Genomic DNA, 18,792 nt, shown 5'->3' on the forward strand with positions numbered 1-18,792 from the left:
TAGAAAATAAGATAGAGAATATTACTTTTACCAAATTATCCTTGTTAAATATTAATGCATTATCAATATCATATATGCATAGTGATAGATATTATATTGAAGATGATGTAAGTAGTATTAATTATACCATAGAAAAAAAGTGCATTAAAAATAGAAGTTATCATTTATTTTAAGACAATATTATTTATAAATGGATCAATTATTGTAGGACGGAGACTGTAACAAGTTTTAAATATTATAACTTTGGTTTAGAAATTTTTTAAGGGTGTTATGTTTCCCGATTGTGTTTAGTTTAGCGATGAGTTTGTTTATTTAAGTTGGTTAAAGGAAAAAATATATGACCCTCCATTCCTTACAGAATTTAGGTAATATTTATACACGCATAAAAAATCGTCCCCGAGATCTTGATGAATAAGCATTAATTAAGGACACTTGCTAAAGAACTTTCTAGTACAAGCTCATTTATAGTATTGTGTACATTTTTTTGAAGAAGAGTATTGTGTATGTTTAACAATCAAATTTTGAATGTGGAGCTACTAAGTTGTTGTATTTTTATTTTTTTAAGTCTACAAAATACATTAATGTATTTTAATACTTTACAATCTATAAATATTATAAAAAATAATAATTCATATACACATTCGATATAAAGAGTTTTAACCCTGTGAATCATTAAGGCTATAAGTACTTATAATTAGGAGAGGAGCAGAGGAAGTATGCATGAAGCGGTGAAGTTAAAAAAGAAAAGTCCATAAGACCATAACTTGCAGCATAAAATAGACCAACTGCAAACAGTGGAAGTAAAAGATCAATGCATCTTCACTAGTTAAGCAACATAACATAACTAACATGCAAGATGAATCCGGTAGTTATTATTAACAGCTACAACTCTATGGATTAATGTCCATAGAACTGAAATCCTGAGAAATTACAGAAAAACAGACAAGAACATATTTACAAACACTCAAGCTTATTACATGATAATTCAACTCAGCTTGAGTGCCCTCAAGGGATTTTCATCATCATCTAATAAAGACTAATAACCTCCTTGTATGTAAGCATTCAAACGGTCAAGCTCTTGACGATGCTCGCTCACAACAGCACGAACGACGTCTCCAATGGACACCATGCCAATCATCCCCTTCTCATTTATGACAGGAATGTGTCTGATCCTGTTATCTGCAAAAATAAAAAAAGTGGAAAAGAGACTATAATAAGAGAACATATTCTACAAGCTCATTTAAGATTTCAAGTTTTTATATTGGACCAAACTTGTCTTTACAAAACCAGCTAGTAAGTTGACGAGTGTCACTATAAATTTGTTTCAAACTTTATCTCTCTTTTTTTATGTGGGACTTGGATATTTCCCAGTGAGTTGTACGATATATCAATTAATGGCAATTTATATGATAGTGTTTACTATTTCTAACCAAAGGACCAAAAAGAATATAAATACCGGTCATCAGCTGCATTGCACGTAAAACTTTGGTATCAGGGGTGACTGTGATAAGTTTGTTCTGCAGCCAATGCAACAGTGTTAGATATCATTAATAGTGAAGTTGACAATTTGCAAATGTCTACAGGATTCCTATGTTGCCCTAACTACCGATACCCTGCTCAATAGGAAATATTAATCACCGTTGAATTTTGTATACAAATTATTCCAAACCATAAATGATATTGCCAATTGAGCAGGGAGACCACTAACTACAACAACGGTATACTGCATGTTTAGATTGACGGTAAGTTTGGTAGAATTGCGATGGACCACTTCGATTTCAGCAAAGATACACATTGAAGCTTCAACAAAATCATAATGCCGCCGTGGTTTTGCCAAACTCATCATCAATCCAATCATATATAGCACAAAATGTAGGTATCACAAGCAAAAGACATTTCCATTTCCCTATACAATAGTCGATAAGTACGATGGTTCATACCTCTTCGGTCATAATATCTCCAACCTTGGTGGACTTGGATGATCTTCCCTGCACGATGATCTTTCTCAGGTAATCTGGACAACAACAAAAAAGAAGCACATCAATGATTGAATGACAAATATAATTGAAAATGGCATAGCTTAATATCATTTAACCGTGTTCAAGAAAATATCAACAAAAGCATACAATTTTCCTCCACCACATTATTCCATGTCAGTTAATGAATGTCAGCTTATTTAACAAGTTTTGAGATGAAGCCCAAAGTTTCATTCCAAAAAAAAATAATAATAATAACTACATGAACATTAGGCACCTCTTTCTGTTATAATCCCTGCAATTGTATTCTGTTCGCCAGGTTTCACAACCACCAAAGCTCCAACGTTGTTTTGCGTCATCTGCAATGGATGCAATTTTAGTGAGCAACATCAATTTCGCGTACTTACAAAATTTATTGCGAAACGGATTCTAACAAAATGCATTACCGATTTCACAGCATCATAAACAGTCTCGTCTGTGGTGCACCAAAGCCAGGAACCATCTGCGCCTTTACCTTTTCCTTGCAAGATGTCTGAAATCGTTGCGCTCTCGAAACCATGCTCCTCAATACGAGCAGGCGTAACAGACTCGAACCGCGAAAAGGCAGCTGGCTGCAACAGAGGAGTCACCATGCGGACTCGTTGCAAAACAGCATTTTTTATGATGTTCCCGTTTGACAAAAATGATCGCAATCCTCCTTGCATCTTAGCTGTCTAATATCCAAATAGTACCTCTTAGAATTTCAATGTAGTAATTTAATTAGCTTAAGTCAATTATGCACATATTCATAGAAGAAAATGTTACGAGTATTGAGCTCAACAAAGAAATCCATGCAGATCATAATAACGAAGCACATGCAAATCTACCAGAAAAATCCGATCAGATAATTCACCCTTCATGCCAAAAATAGTACTATTGAAAACAATAAATTTGACCAGGAAGGAAATATCAAATTGGAAAAAGCTAGATAGCACCAAGCTTTTCAAACAAAACTCAGAGAGATTCCACAAAATCGATTTTATCAAATGCTCTTCACCACAACCAGTTGTCTAGTAGTTATATTGCTTCACAGCTGCTTCTAGTTTACATGATTAGTGGTAAACTATACATATTTTTTCTATGAAAAGTTCAGTGTAATACTGTGGCTACCAACAAGGGAAAAATAATGCATTCACAAGATTGTACAAAACTACCAATAATATTATGAAGAATAAAGAAAATAGCTCAAAAATACCAAAATATCATAAAGAAAACCCTATATGACAACATTTCCAAGTATAAAGGGAGATCAAAACTACTCTGAACATGGACTTAGCTCAAATCTAAGAAATCATTTGATTTACTTCATTTAGATAGGGGAAAAATACAAATCAAACTTGAGGTATGCAACAACTATCAGAAGCTGAAATATGTACAAAATTAGAAAAATAAATAAAAAGAAACAGAAACAGAAACATAATTAGATCTCCAAATCAGCTTTTGTTTTTGTTCAGAGATTTTATCAGCATCAACTCAACACCAATAAACTGAAAAATTAAATCCATGGGAAAAAGAAGAAAAAAAAACTTTCATTTCAAAACCAATTTTTATATCTATAAATTAAATTCAAACAAGTATGAAATGGACCCATATACTTTATTATCACCCCAAAAATACATATCAACCTGATTCAACAATCAGATTTTTTTGGGTCAGAGCTCAAAAAAATAATCAGATCTTTCATTTTATAAAATATTCAAATCAAAATTCAAGAAGGGTGTGTACATAGATCATAGGAAAACACAAATGGTGGATGCAAAAGCAAGAATGACTAGTTTTGGAAAATGAAGAGATCTAAAGAGAAATGAGTACCAGAGAGAGAGAGAAAGAGAGAGTGTAATGAGGTTAGGATGGTTGAGATGAGGAGGGCTATGGATACAGACAGAAACACTTGACTTGTTCCTCAAATCTTACAAAAAATGTGAGAGTGAGTGAGTGGGCCATTTGTTTTTCTAGAGTTTTGGATCATGACATTATCCATACTCTTTTTTTTTTTTGTTTTTTTTGTGGTTTATTATTGCAACTTGCAAGTAGGTAAGTGATTGATAATACATCTCATTATCTTATTTATTCTTCTTCTAATTAAGACAATATAAATGCTATACTTTATTAAAATCTTAGGGAATCTTTATACTTCTTCGAGATAATTATTTTCAGTGTAAAAAGTTTAATATCTTACAATTATTTATATTAATAATTATAAAACTAGTTATAATTAAAATTAAATATTTTTAATTATATAATAATTATAAATAATTGAAGAGTGCAAAATATTTATATTAGTATTTTATATAAACTAAATTATTTTTTCAAATTTTATTACAAAAAATTAATAAAATATTTGTGTATCTATGTGAGTCTTGTGAGTAAATTGTACATAAGACTATATAAGGGTAGAAAATTATAAATGGCTTAGATATAATATATTTAATCAGAAAATATGACAAAAAATAAATGTGATTGATATGAATAACTGAGGTAATCTTCAAAATCATATAAATAATGAAAAACCATAAACATAAATCTTTTTATAATATAATATTTACGTACCAAATGTTGCAATTACTAGTATGTTGTACTTGTATTTTATTCGTGTTTCAAACAAATCAAAAATCGTATTCTATGCATAAATGAGAAGGCACTGATCTTAGGTATAATTTGCATAATAATTTTTAAATAATATATTATAACTTTTTTTACATTTTATTTTTCATTTTTAGAATTTTCAAGAGACGCACTAAAATTTATACATTCATGTATAATTTAATTAATTGTTTTTGTCAACGACAATTTTTTAATTATTTAATTAATGATAAATATTTTTTATGTGTATATTTTTATAATAAATTATAACTAATTTATGAAAAAAATAGTTTGGTATATGGTTTATAAAACATATGTTTATTATCTTCTTTTATATCATTATGTGACTTTGATATACCATATGTATGATACACCATTTTTTTTTGGCATTGTGACTAGGCAGATGGTTCCCAAGACACATGAGATCAATATAAGCTAACAACTTTATCTAGATGTTTTATTCACTTGATTTTATGATGTATTTCTTCTAAGTTGTCATGAACATCAAGACTTATGGAATTATGTTACCACGCAAGTGGACGGATGTTCACATATGAGGCCACATCCTCATAGTCTCACTCGACTAATCCTAAGACTCCCTAAAAATTCCCCCTAAAATATCCATATTGTCTAATCTCGTTGCAGATCTGATCGTGACCTTCACCATCAAACTCATTCATTTGTACTTCTCCAACTTTGGATCAAATATTTTCACATCGTTAAACCATGAATGCTACAAGACTCTCACAATTACCTTCCTCATCTTGTCATCATAATCACTCCTTATACAGAGGAGAACATCATCCACATCAGTTAGTTATAACATTTTTCACAATTCATGTAATGCATCATATTCATGTAGTATATTTGATCACATCACATTTTCATTTCGCTTGTATGTAACAATCATTATCACATCAGCAAGAGCATATTCACAATAATTAACACAAGTCGTTGCAATAACTTATCACATGGTACAATCATGTCATTTATAACTGTCAGTGATGACAACTCGGGTTGACATATATCACACATCATATATATAATAACTCAACCTTAACAACTAATAACCTACAATTGTTTTCAGACTCATTTTATTACTAAGAACTGAAGTGACGTAGTTACTTTATTTATTACTCCTAATAGGGCATCATTTTGGTCAGCCTCGAACTGTGGAAAAATAAGACACTCTCGTTTATCATAATTCATATCCACAACTCAATCACATTAAACTCACCCTTATCTGTATAATCGAAGAAGTAGAATTCGAACACAAAATGATTATGTTCCTAACTTGGTGTGAAAAGAACTATCGACTAACTTCAATTGTTCCAAACAAAATAATATGAATAGAAAATAATTTAATCGATATAAGGTAGGAAAGTAGTAGTACATTGTCTTTCTTCTAGCTTCTACCTTTACTAAATGAGTTAAGATGTTTCTATTTCTTAAAAGAAACATAGGGATCTATTTACGAGAAAGATAGACACAAATAGAAGATTTATGGAATCCATTTTTTAGAATATTATTAAAAATAGGTTACTGATTTAGCTACTACTCCCAGCGCCTTTGATATTTGGTTCTTTTAGGCTTGGGCACACAAATTCAAAAAAAAGAATTTAATTTAAATAAAGATAAAGTGATTTATCCTTATTATTTTTTATTCACATTTTTTCTCAAATTCCCAATTATGTATATTACACTTGCGGGTATGTTCAGCAAACCTAAAAAAATAAGCTTTATAGTGGATACTTTATTCTTCATTTTTCTTTCATTTTTATCCTAACGATCTTAATTGAATTTTTTAAAATATTATTTTGTTTACTAAAATAAATGATGAAAGTGCAAACACGAAAAGATATGTTGAATTATGTTTGACTAAGTTGATAACTTTTTCATTATTTGATTAAATTGGTTTAGACTTGATGATTTACTTGGAGTAGAAGCAATAACAAAACTAAGGAGTGTGAGAATAAAGTGACACAAGTAATTTATCATAGTTCGTCACTAACTTGACTACATCCAATCCCTTCACTTATAAATATTTAATTCACTATTTCAACAACTTTAATTACAAAGCACTTGACCCTCCAAGTCAATATTCTCTAAATAGCCTAACAACCCCAAACTTTTTGAGGAACACAAGCACCTTGACTATCGAGCCAAGTCTTCTCCACACAATTTAACAACCTCAGATTGTTGAAGGCACACAACATATTTACCTTACAAGTCAAGTCTTCTCAACACAATATGACAACCCAAGATAGCTTGAGGAACACTAAGAAAAATCGAACTTGAATACAAATTTTTGAAATTTGAGTAGTTGCTTCTAACAAGCTAATTATAACAATGTCTATCACACTCTAAGAAAAACCCTTAAAAAATATTTATCATTCGAACAAGTATTTCTCTATTCGAATTCTAAGATGAGTTTGAAATTTTTAGTTTGAGTTCTTTTACTCTTTTATGATATTTCGATGATCTTTTTCTTCTTCTTCTTCACAAATAATCTTTGTTCCTATTTGTAGATAAAATTAAGACTTCAATTTAATATTTGTTTAATTTTGAATTGTATCTTCATTCCTAGTTTGGTTAACAATGATCTTATTCACAAATAACTATGAACAATATGCTCTTTGATAATATGTTTTTTTAGCTAATTCTTTATTTCTGAATTCAATATGAGCAGTTCTTTTAGATTGATTGTGTTCATATTTTGTTCTGATTGATACTATTGTTATTTTGTTAATATTGAGTTTGTAAATTCTTCAGATTGATACATCTTTCCTATTGCTTTCTTTGATCTAGGCAGGAACTTAATGTTGGACTGACTCTTGTACTTTTACAAGTACGAACATGACTAAGTCCAATTCAGTACTTTGTCCTCTGTCAAAATCTGAATCACATATTTGCAAATAATAAATGTATTTTCTTGTGAGTGTTTCCTTTTGTAAACAATTCTTGATCATGTCTTCTTGTAAATAGTTCATATCTTCTGGTAAATAATTCATATCTTTTTGTAGATAAATCTTGATCAAATCTTCTTGTAAATAAACCATATATTTTTGTGATAAATCTTGATCAAATCTTCTTATAAATAATTCATATATTCTTGTAGATAAATCTTGGTCAAATCTTCTTGTAAATAATCTTCTTGTAGATAAATCTTGATTAAATCTTCTTGTAAATAATTCATATCTTATTGTAGATAAGCTTTGATCAAATCTTCTTATAAATAATTCATATCTTATTGTTAATAAGATGTTGATCATATCTTCTTCAAATCTTGACCATATCTTTTTTTCAACTTGGTCAAAGATTTTCTTCAATTATAAATCTGAATCAAAATTTTCTTTCATACTATCTTAAAACAAATATATTGTTCTCATAAAGTATTTTTGTTAACATCAAAACTCTGAGTATAAAATCAACTTGCTTCCAAAAATCTTCTCATTTTTTATGATGACAAAACTATTTTTGATAACAAATTTTCTTTTAAATACTTTGACTCCCCTCACTTAATGTTCTCCCTAAGTCTAAGTATTTTTCTATAAATTTTTTCTCCCCACATTATTAAACATCTTTCTCCTTTTTTATCATCAGAAAAAAAGACTTCAAAATGAAACTTGCCTTTGTAATTTTTTTAATTTGCCCTTTTTTTAATAGAATAAATATCAAACATAAAATTTATCCTAAGTATGAAACTAAACTATTCTACGGTTGACACAACATCAACTAGGTAAAACAATAAAGTTTATATTTTTCTTGATGAAGTCAAACTTATCTTCAGCTAATGGCTTGGTGAAATGTCAATCCGTTGATGTTTGGTTTCTACAAATTGGATATTAAGCGCACATTTTTTTGACAAAATCCTTAATGAAATGGTGTTTGATTAGCTATATGGACGAGTGCAGATTTTCTTCGATTAGTCGGGTGCGAGGGGCAAAACCCGCCCCTGCCCCGTTGCCATGTCTACTCTAGAATGAAGTATAGGATTTTTTTTTTGTTAGACAAATAGCATAAGTGTTGTCACAATAAATGGGAATGTTGGTTTTTAGGATTTTGTAGTCTTCTAGTCGATGTTTCATCCAAAGTAATTGAAGGCTACAACCAACTGCTGAAATATACTCAACTTCATTTGTTGACATGATAATTGTGTTTTGTCTCTTACTTGACCAAGAGATTAAATTGTCACCTAGAAATATATAGTTTTCACTTGTGTTTTTTTTTCTTCTCAAGTTTATCTCCAGCAAAATTAGAATCACAATACTCACTTAGTTTAAACTCATAAGGTTTCTTCTAAAACAAAGATTTGTCATATGTTTTTTTTAATATTTATTTGTGATAATATATGCTCCATGTTTTTTATGTATCCATGATAAATATTTGTTCTATGATTTTTTATATTTATCACTGACAAATGTTTTTCGTGTATTTTTTTATGCATCAGTTATAAATATGTTTATGTGATAATATTTCTTTTATTTTAAAAATATTTATCAATGACAAACATGTATCTCATCTTTTTTTAATATTTATCAATGATAAATATTTATCTTGTGTTTTTTTTTTATGTATAAGTAACAAATATTTAAATCGTAATATTTTATATTTTTCACGTGATAAATATTTGTCACAATTTTTTTTCATGCATCATTTATAATTATATATTTTTGTATCTTTTTTAAGTACAAAATGATTTTATGATTTTCAGGTCTATGACTCCACTAAAGTTTTAATGTTAGACGACAATTATGTAATTTTATATTGAAATTATAAATATCTCTTTGTGTAATTATATTGTTGTCTCATTAATGTATTTGTTAATATTTCCACTTTATAGATCAGTTATTTAGATGACAATTATGTTTTAGGTGTTGTTTTATTTTTGCAGTATTATGTTCATTTACATTTGTTTTTCTGCAGTTTTGTTGTTTTTTTTAATTGCATTGTTTTAGTTGCAGTTTTTTAACATGCAGTTTTTTCTTGCAGTTAAGTGTTAATTACTTTCATCTCCCTTTCAGTGATTCAAAAATTAATTAGGACAATAATTTTACTAGTACTTACTTTTTTTGAGTTGGTAGTTGATTGATGTATTTTTTTTTTTTTGCAGTTTTTTAACATACCTTTTTTTTTAATTAATTGCAGTTTTTTAACTTGCAACTTTAAATGTTAATTCTTTCATTTTCCTTATTAATAATCCAATAATAAAATTAAATAGGACAATAATACAATTTTACTAGTGTTTACTTTTCTTAAATTGATAGTTGATGTGTTCAATTGTTTTCTCACGTTTTGGTATGCATGCTCTTTTTATTGACTTGTTTGAGTAACAATCCAATAAACTATTAGTAACAATCCAATAAACTTTAAAAGTGACAAATAAATAAAAGAAAAGAAATAATGAAAATTCAATAATTAAAATAGAAGAAAAAACATATATAATAAACTTCACGATATTCTTAATATTAAAACAATAAAAAAAGGAAAACATATAATAGAAATATCTTTTTTCTATAAAAATATAACATCTCTTAATAATACTAGTGTATATGAATCTAATATCTTTCATCTAAATCTCGACGACAATCTTGAGAAACAAAGTGAATGTATAGGATTTCGAAGGTCCAACTCCGTCAGCAAGATTAAAAGCAAATAAATTGTCATCAAAATCAAACAAGTCATGAACTTGATTCACAAGGCTCTCCACTAATTGGTCAATTGATTGAGAGGGAAGGTGTGTATGAAACAATATTGATCGAAGCCAATCTTGACCATCTTCATAGAACCTTCTACATTCCACTTGCTGAGAATTGTGTAGTAATGTATTAAGGTGAGAAATTGAGTTTGAATCAATTGAATGTGAAAGAATACGAATTCGGAAATTTAATTGATCAATGGGTTTGATTTTGGGGCGACACATCTCTAGATTGTAATTCATGCTTCCAAGATATTCATATTGCTCTTTGTATTGTGCCAACAACTCATAATGGTAACTTGTTGTTTCTGAAAATTGTGAATAAAACAAAATATAAGATATTTTTCGATTTTTTAATAAATATTTTATTTTATAAACTTTTAACTAGTTTTATACATTCAATCATATTTATAAGTAAAAATTTCTTTAAAATTATATTACAATTTTAGTTTTCTGACAACTATTTTATATTCATTCACACAAATATTTTTTTTTCGAGTATCAACATTCATAAAATAAATAATAAACATTAATTCATAAACGTAAAAATAATGCAACACAAATAACTATTTAGAGGAAAAAAGAGTATCGGTAATGAGTTTTTAAAATATGAATTCTAACATCAAATTAAACTCTAATGAACTCCTAAAATCAGTAAATCAACTTCAAAATAAATAAATCACAAAACTCTCATATTAAAATTTGTATCTCTAATTGGGGTACGTGTTAGTGTAGTTGAATAGATTAGTTGTCGATAAAAATTCTCATAAAAACATACCTGAATGTGCAAGCAGTGAAGTAGACATAATTGTTTCCGATGAACTTCCTTATCTCCTTATTTTAATTGATGTGTGCACTTTAAATATGACTGCTACTCTCTCTATATATATAGAGGAGGGGAGGGTTTGTTTTTTAGATTTTATAAATATTTATAAGATCAACCGAGATTTTGTTTAATAAAACGGAATTAGTAAAAAAAAATCCTGCTAATTGAATAAAAACCAATTAATGAATTAAATTGTAAGTCAAGATAATAAAATATATGTATATATACTAAAATTATAACTGATTATTGTTATCTTATTTCTGTTCAGTATCCCATATTTATCGGGTGGTCAATCTATTAACAAATTTAATATCTTAATTGGGTGATTTTAATAATTAAAAAAAAGGATTAAGACTATAATTTTAAAATTATCAAGTCCTATATTTCATAAAATATGTACATATAAATCTTTTCCTAATATCTAAAATAGAATTTCGTTTGAATTATAAAGAATATATTATCTCCAAAAATATATGAGATAATATTGAAATTTAGACCACTTAGGTCTTGTTGGATTTGGCTCAATCTTATTAAGGTTAATGAATGATTTCCTGAAAAAAAAAAAAAAAAGATTAGGAATATAAAAATTGAAGGGATTTTTAAAGTGAAAAAAATTAAGATTGATTATAATTTCTCCTTTCCTTAATTTATTAAAAAAATCAAATTGAATAAAAAAAAATCCTGCTAATTGAATAAAAACCAATTAATGAATTAAATTGTAAGTCAAGATAATAAAATATATGTATATATACTAAAATTATAACTGATTATTGTTATCTTATTTCTGTTCAGTATCCCATATTTATCGGGTGGTCAATCTATTAACAAATTTAATATCTTAATTGGATGATTTTAATAATTAAAAAAAAGGTTTAAGACTATAATTTTAAAATTATCAAGTCCTATATTTCATAAAATATGTACGTATCAATCTTTTCCTAATATCTAAAACATAATTTCGTTTGAATTATAAAGAATATATTATCTCCAAAAATATATGAGATAATATTGAAATTTAGACCACTTACGTCTTGTTGGATTTGGCTCAATCTTATTAAGGTTAATGAATGGTTTCCTGTAAAAAAAAAAAAAAAAAAGATTACGGAATATAAAAATTGAAGGGATTTTTAAAGTGAAAAAAATAGGAGTGAAAAAAATTAAGATTGATTATAATTTCTCCTTTCCTTAATTTATTAAAAAAATCAAATTGATTTACTCAAAAAATAATAAATCGCGTTGATTTTGATAAGAAAGACACAATAAATTAAATCAAATTGGCACAACATATAAAATACATAAATTACATTTTAAATTCTTATGAACCGTTAGAATAATAGCATTTATTAATCATTAAATTGAACAAACACGAATAAATCTCCCTTAAAATCCATTTATTTGACCAAGGATCAAACCAAAAACTATAATTATTCTCATCACCCACAATTTTCAACAAATTATCCTTAAATCGATTGCCCACAACAACACCTTACCCTACACTAACTTCATGCATATCAAACGACGATGACGACTCATTTCCCTTCTCAAAGACAAGATAACCTCCCAAACAACCATATTTATTAAGCAACACCTTAGCCCACATATCCTCTCTCTCATTTTCCAACTTCCACAACCATTTACGTAACAAAGCCATATTAAATAATTCTAACCTTCTTAAACTCAATCCACCTTTATTCTTTAGGTAGGCAAATGTTATCTCATTTCACCCAATGAATTATGTGAGTAATCTCACTTCCACCAAAAAAAAATAAAAATTAAACAATGATTCAAGTTTAGAAATGGTATTTGAGGGAGCTTTGGAGAAAGACAAATAATAATCTGATAAAGTTGATAAGATAGATTTAAGAAGTACTAGTCGAGTACCTTAGGACAAATTACGACTTTTCCAAACATATAGTCTCTAACAAGCTATATCAATCACCACATTCCAAAAACTCAACCTTCTAAGATTATCCCCAATTGGTAAATCCAAAAATTTAAATGGAATATCTCCAATTCTACAATGAAGAACGTTTGGTACCTCATTCAGCCAGTTTGGCGCTAAAGTAAGCTCTTATAAAAATTTACCTTCAAAGCCAAAACTAAATGAAGCAAGATAATGATGGATTTTATTGCTATAATATTCAACCAACATAAGAATGTCATTCACAAATTGAAAATGAGACATCATAAACTCTGAGTTAGCTCCAACTTAGCACCTTTAAATAAGTTTAAATTCACAATAAAATTGACCACAAAGTTCAACCCTTTGGCTTCCAACAAAAATAAGAAATGAGACAAAAGATCAGATTGTCAGAAAATCTTGTTTTAAGGATAAACTTTTATGTTGGACTATCATTAGCCAAATAAGATGATTTTGTTGAACTAACACAGGCCATCATTCCTTTAATCAAAACTATTGGGAATTTCATTTTGAGCATAATCCCCTCAAAATACAACAACTCCATTGAGTCATAAGTTTTATCTAAATCAACTTTAAACAAAACCAACTAATTTTTCCTTCTTTTAGCCTCCTCCACCACTTTATTTGCAATAAGAATTTCAAATATAGATCTAATCTATGAGAATCACATATATGTAAATATGCGTGAACTTTGCCCATTTTTATTTTATTTTTAAAAAAACTTCACACATGTATTTTAGTACTCCTATGTGATTCATTTTCAAATAACGTTTTTGCGCACATATTTAAAAATACAATGATTAAAGAAAGAAAATAATTATTTTATTAAATATAAACTTAAATTGATTGATTTTTGACTATAGTAATAATTGAATGATACAATTATATAAAAAAAAAAAAATAAAATAAATGTAAGATCAATCATTAAGAAATCAAATATATAATTTTTTGGTTGAAAATTAAAATACATTGAAAGTTGTGTCTCAATTGCTTGAAAGTTTAAAAATTATTCTTTACGATGCAAAATTTCTACATATAAATTCTTTAACAAATGTCCAAACACTTGTTAGCAAGATCTAAAAAATAATTAAAAACAATTAAAGATTTAAAATGAAATTCCTTTATAAATAGTTTTTTTTAAAGTAACACTTATTTATTATAAATCGGATGAAGTATTATAAATTTTTTTGAACTAAGTAATTAAACTTATATAATTAACAAATTAAAGAGGAATCGTTTTTGAATAATTCAAATTTAAATATTAAAACAATTATTATATACACCTTATTTATCTCTCTTAATTCTAAATTACTTTAAATAAATAAATAAAAAATAAACATTCTTGTTCAATGCCTAATTCTCGTTAACCAACAAAAAAACCCAAAGTTTTAAACGAATATAGCCGTTGCTCATCTTTTACTAACTTAACCACAAAAAAGGCTGCTAACTTTTGAAGTCACTTTTTGTTGACCCAATCAAATTTAACCGTTACACAAATTTGAATCCAGACAGAATAAAAAGGACAAATACAAAATGTTAAGGTCCACATTGTTTTGCAAATACAATAGTGAACAGTTCATTATTTTAATGATAAGTGTTGCATTTGTTATTTTTATTTGTCATATAATATTAATTATTTTTTTATTAATATACTTTATCATAATTCAATTATTTAAATTTTTCCAAAATCAAATTAATTAAATAAAAAAAATTTATTTTATCATTATAATCAACAAAACTAATAATTATTTTTAAAAAAGTCATATACAACTTGATAAGATACTTAAATCAAGAGAAATCTCATAATATTTTGAAAATATTAAAAGAAATAAATGTAGTGACTTAGTGGGTCAGCTGGGTCAGACATTTCCCTGAACTCCAACGGACCTCAAACTCAAAAATTGAATCTTTCTGAAAATTTGAATTTCTTAACTCTCTCTCTCTCTCATTAATAAATTTACAATTTTTATGTATAAAAAATGTTTCTTGAACACCGTTCCCACTCCCTCATCCTCCTCTCTCTTATCTAATCTTCCAAATCCAAATTCAAATGAAATTCAAATTTCCCTAAACCTCTTTTCTCTCTACCCTTTTCATTTTCATTCTTGTTTCTCTCTAGTTTCTATTGTTTAGTCCAAATACACAAACCAAATGGGTACATGTTTAAGCAAGAAAAAACCTTCTTCTACTTCCTCACCCCCCAAATCACTTTCCACACCCCCACCAACTCAACCAAAAAACCCTGAAAACAACAATGTCACAGAAACAACCCTCAACAACAAACCCAACACAGAACCACCAGAAGAAGATGAATCTCAACCAAAAAAGGAAATTTTCATCATCAAACACAGAAAAAGCCATGATGAAAGAGAAAAAAACTCAAAAATCACACCTTTCACTGTTCAGCACAATGTTCCATCACAACAAAATGAAGGGTTGGTTTCTTCTTCAGAAACAGAATCAACATCAATGAACAACAACATTAACAACAACAACAACAAGGTTGTTAATGTTGTTGGTGTTAGAACATCAAGCTGCACAAAAGAAGAAGTTGATGCAATTTTAATCCAATGTGGAAGACTCAGCAGAAGCTCTTCTGGAAAAGCAGCTTCTTCATCTGCTAATGGAAGAAAATACTCAGGTTCAAAAAGAAGTTTTGATTTTGATAACTGTGACAACAACAATGATGCAATTTCAGCTGAAGATGAACAAAAGAGAACAAATGTAAGTGAAACAAGTGAAGAACATGACGGTGGCCGGAACCGAAACAGCCACCGTCAGCGCAACCGCGGTTCGCCTAAACCTGGAAGAAGAAGAACACCAAGTAGGGAAAGAGAACAACAACGTTCAAGTAGTAGAGAAAGGAGAGTGAGTAGATCTCCTGGAAGAAGATCTTCTGATAATAACAATGGTGGTTCTGTTTCTGTTTCTGTTACTGTTTCAGGTTCTGGTTGTTCTAGGCCTGGAAAAATGGTTACTGTTCCTGCTACTGTTACATCATTGGTTATGGATAAAAGTAATAATGGTGGTGGTGGTGGTGGTGGGGGTGAAAGTGTTAAAAGGGGTGGTGTGAAGAGAAATGTTGGTGTTGCATCACCACGTTCTATGTCACCTGCAAGAGGAAATGGGAATCAGCAGCAACCTTGTTCTCTTAGTAGGAATAATTCTTCAAGGAAAGCTGAAGTTTCACCTTATAGAAGGAATCCACTTAGTGAAGTTGATCCTAATTCACTTGCTTATCCACAATCTAATGTTAATGTTAATGGTGGCAATAAGGTGCAAAACAAATCCAAAAAGGAGGTTGAAGTTGTTCAGGTAAATCACTTTTATGCTTCTGTGTTTTCTCTATCAGCTTGAAAGACTTCATTTTTCTGTTTTTTTCCCTAGTATTATTGATCATTGATGTGATGAGATTGTTAGACTATAGGGAGAAAAATTATATGGTCCAAGTGAGTTTTGTTACTTAATGAATCAATTAATTTCTAATAATAATTGATAGTTTTGTTAGATAATGGTATGGTCTATGAGGTGCCAGTTCAAATCCCACCATTATGAATAATTATCACCAATGATTGTTAGTTAATAATACTTGTTAGAATCTATGTTGCACCGATAATTTTTATGCGTGTTTGGTGCTAGACACTGCACTTACACCCATTTCAATTTTTCTATTTTTTCAAATTATTACCGGTGGCAACTCGCAAGTGTTGTCCCTGTGTTTGTGTATTTGTTCATTGGTTAGAATATGTGGCACCTATAGTTGAACTTTTTCCTTGCATTAGCTGTGACTGTGATATGTGTTAAAGTTTGGAATTTACTTACCATTAGATTACATGTAAATTTGATCATAAATCCTCATTGACTATTAATATTGACATGACACTAACACTACGTCTAATTTGAAAAATTGAATTAATTAAATGTAATCAATGTATTGGTGTTGTCTTAGACACTAAGACGCAACTTCGATCAAAAGTGTTGGTGCTACATAGATCAGTGATATTAGTAGTACTTCCTACATAGTAGGAAGAAATTTGTCATATGTGTATTCCTTAACTTTGGTAGTCTAATAACCTAGTTGGACCATAGATATAGAGTATTTTTTTACATTCGGATATGATATTTTGCTATTTAAACTGCAGAAACCAAATGTTGATACAAGGGACAGCATGAGAAGCAGGACAAGCAGCAGAGGTACATTGGAAAAGGGTGTGAATCATCACCAAACAAAGGAGCAACAAGAGGAAGAGATCAAGCTGGTAACATCTGACAATGCTATTGTGAAGAACATGGTGATGCCATCAGGTATTGAAAACTTCAAACCACAAACATTAACAAGAAGCAGATCTTCTAGAAGATCATCAAGAGACTTTGACATCAATCCTGAACCTCTTCCTCCACAACAAAATTCATCTTACACTTCTTTACTCCTTGAAGACATTCAAAATTTCCATCAAAAAACACACCCTTCTGTTTCTCTCCCACCTTGTCTCAACAAAGCTTGTTCCATCCTTGAAGCCGTAGCTGATCTTAACTCAACCACAAGTTCAAACAATTTCTCTAGTGGTGCTTTCTTGGAAGACAAGAAAACTTCTTCTATTAGGAATGAGTACAATGTTGAAGAACCATTTGTTGAATCTGAAGTTGTTATCTTTGATGATGTGATGGAGCCAAGTTTGCATAAGTATGTTACTGTTAAAAGGGGTGGTTCACTTTGTGAGGATCAAGAGTCTTCAGGAAGTAATAGCTTCACTGTGAGTAGTGGTCAAAAGCAATATGGGATTTGTTCTTCTTCTTGGGAACAAAACTCTTGTGATTCATCAGATTGTTGGAGTTCAAGATTGAATTCAAAAGATGAGAGTTTGAAAAGTCCTTTGGGATTGGATGGTAGTTTAGGTTCTTCATGTGAAGCTAATAAGAAGACATTGAATGGTAAAAGGAGAGAGTGTGATCATCAGCACAGTGGCGGTATAGGGCGTGGAAGACTCGCTGCGGACGCTGCTGCATTGACATAGTGCATGTTTGGATTAACGGCGAGTTTGGATTCTCATCTTTCTGTTTGACATCACTTTCTGTTTGGAGTTGCATGCTTGCAACTGTTTTATCTTTTTTTTTTATTTAAGGCAAAATTTGAGATTATCTCATCTTTGACATTTTCTTTATTATGTTAACGAATACTTATTTTATCTTTCTTATTGCAATTATTATGTAGCATTATGTTATGCTCTCTTCCTTTCTTCAAATGATTTATTTGTAAACTACATTTGCTCAAAATCTTTCAATTTTTTTCCTGTGCTTATTTTGGTGTAAGATGTTTCTATAGTAGTATTTATTAAATGGAAGCAAAACAGGTACTAATTTGTTAGTGAAAATGAGTGAGGAAACATAACATAGAGTTGACAAGGTTTTCTTTCCTATGTTATAGTAGTAAGGTGAGTATTAATTGAATGTATTAAAATTATTTTGGCATCACCTTTAGATTATATTTTGTTTGTAATTTCATTTTATTTGGAGGTTGGAATAATAATGTCTCAGCACATTTAAAAATCAACTCTGTAAAGTTTTATTTATTTTTTTGTAATAAAAATAGAGTGCAAATACATTATATGTTTAACATGTCATTTCAACTATGTTGACAGACTATCATTTGCAGCACTCTAAAATATTATTAAAAATAAAATAAAAGAAAATACAAAATGCTTAATGGTTTGTCTCAAAACCCAAGAAAACAATGCATACTCTTTATTAC

The 18,792-nt window shown here is 29.0% G+C and overlaps 2 protein-coding genes across 4 annotated transcripts; one reads left to right on the forward strand and one right to left on the reverse strand.

Annotated features, from left to right (window-relative positions):
• Window positions 1-801: 801 nt before the first annotated feature.
• Window positions 802-3,969, reverse strand: LOC101501243 (CBS domain-containing protein CBSX3, mitochondrial). Of its 3 annotated transcripts, none has more exons than XM_004490686.4 (6): window positions 3,828-3,969; window positions 2,423-2,689; window positions 2,254-2,335; window positions 1,941-2,014; window positions 1,457-1,517; window positions 802-1,179 (listed from the first exon to the last, which is right to left on the reverse strand). In XM_004490686.4, exons 2-6 carry the CDS (start codon window positions 2,678-2,680, stop codon window positions 1,037-1,039), a joined length of 618 nt encoding a protein of 205 aa, XP_004490743.1. In that variant the 5' UTR covers window positions 2,681-2,689; window positions 3,828-3,969; the 3' UTR covers window positions 802-1,036. The 3 variants fall into 3 exon arrangements, with proteins under 3 accessions (XP_004490743.1, XP_012568486.1, XP_004490742.1); XM_012713032.3 differs by having other exon boundaries at window positions 2,423-2,709; window positions 3,828-3,968; XM_004490685.4 differs by having other exon boundaries at window positions 3,741-3,871.
• An 11,043-nt stretch (window positions 3,970-15,012) lies between these two features.
• Window positions 15,013-18,271, forward strand: LOC101501760 (uncharacterized protein At1g65710-like). The gene is made up of 2 exons (XM_004490687.4): window positions 15,013-16,358; window positions 17,186-18,271. Exons 1-2 carry the CDS (start codon window positions 15,195-15,197, stop codon window positions 18,056-18,058), a joined length of 2,037 nt encoding a protein of 678 aa, XP_004490744.1. The 5' UTR covers window positions 15,013-15,194; the 3' UTR covers window positions 18,059-18,271.
• The last annotated feature ends 521 nt before the right edge of the window (window positions 18,272-18,792 follow it).

Source organism: Cicer arietinum, chromosome 2 (assembly GCF_000331145.2).
Source record: "Cicer arietinum cultivar CDC Frontier isolate Library 1 chromosome 2, Cicar.CDCFrontier_v2.0, whole genome shotgun sequence".
In the NCBI taxonomy this organism is placed as follows: Eukaryota; Viridiplantae; Streptophyta; class Magnoliopsida; order Fabales; family Fabaceae; genus Cicer; species Cicer arietinum.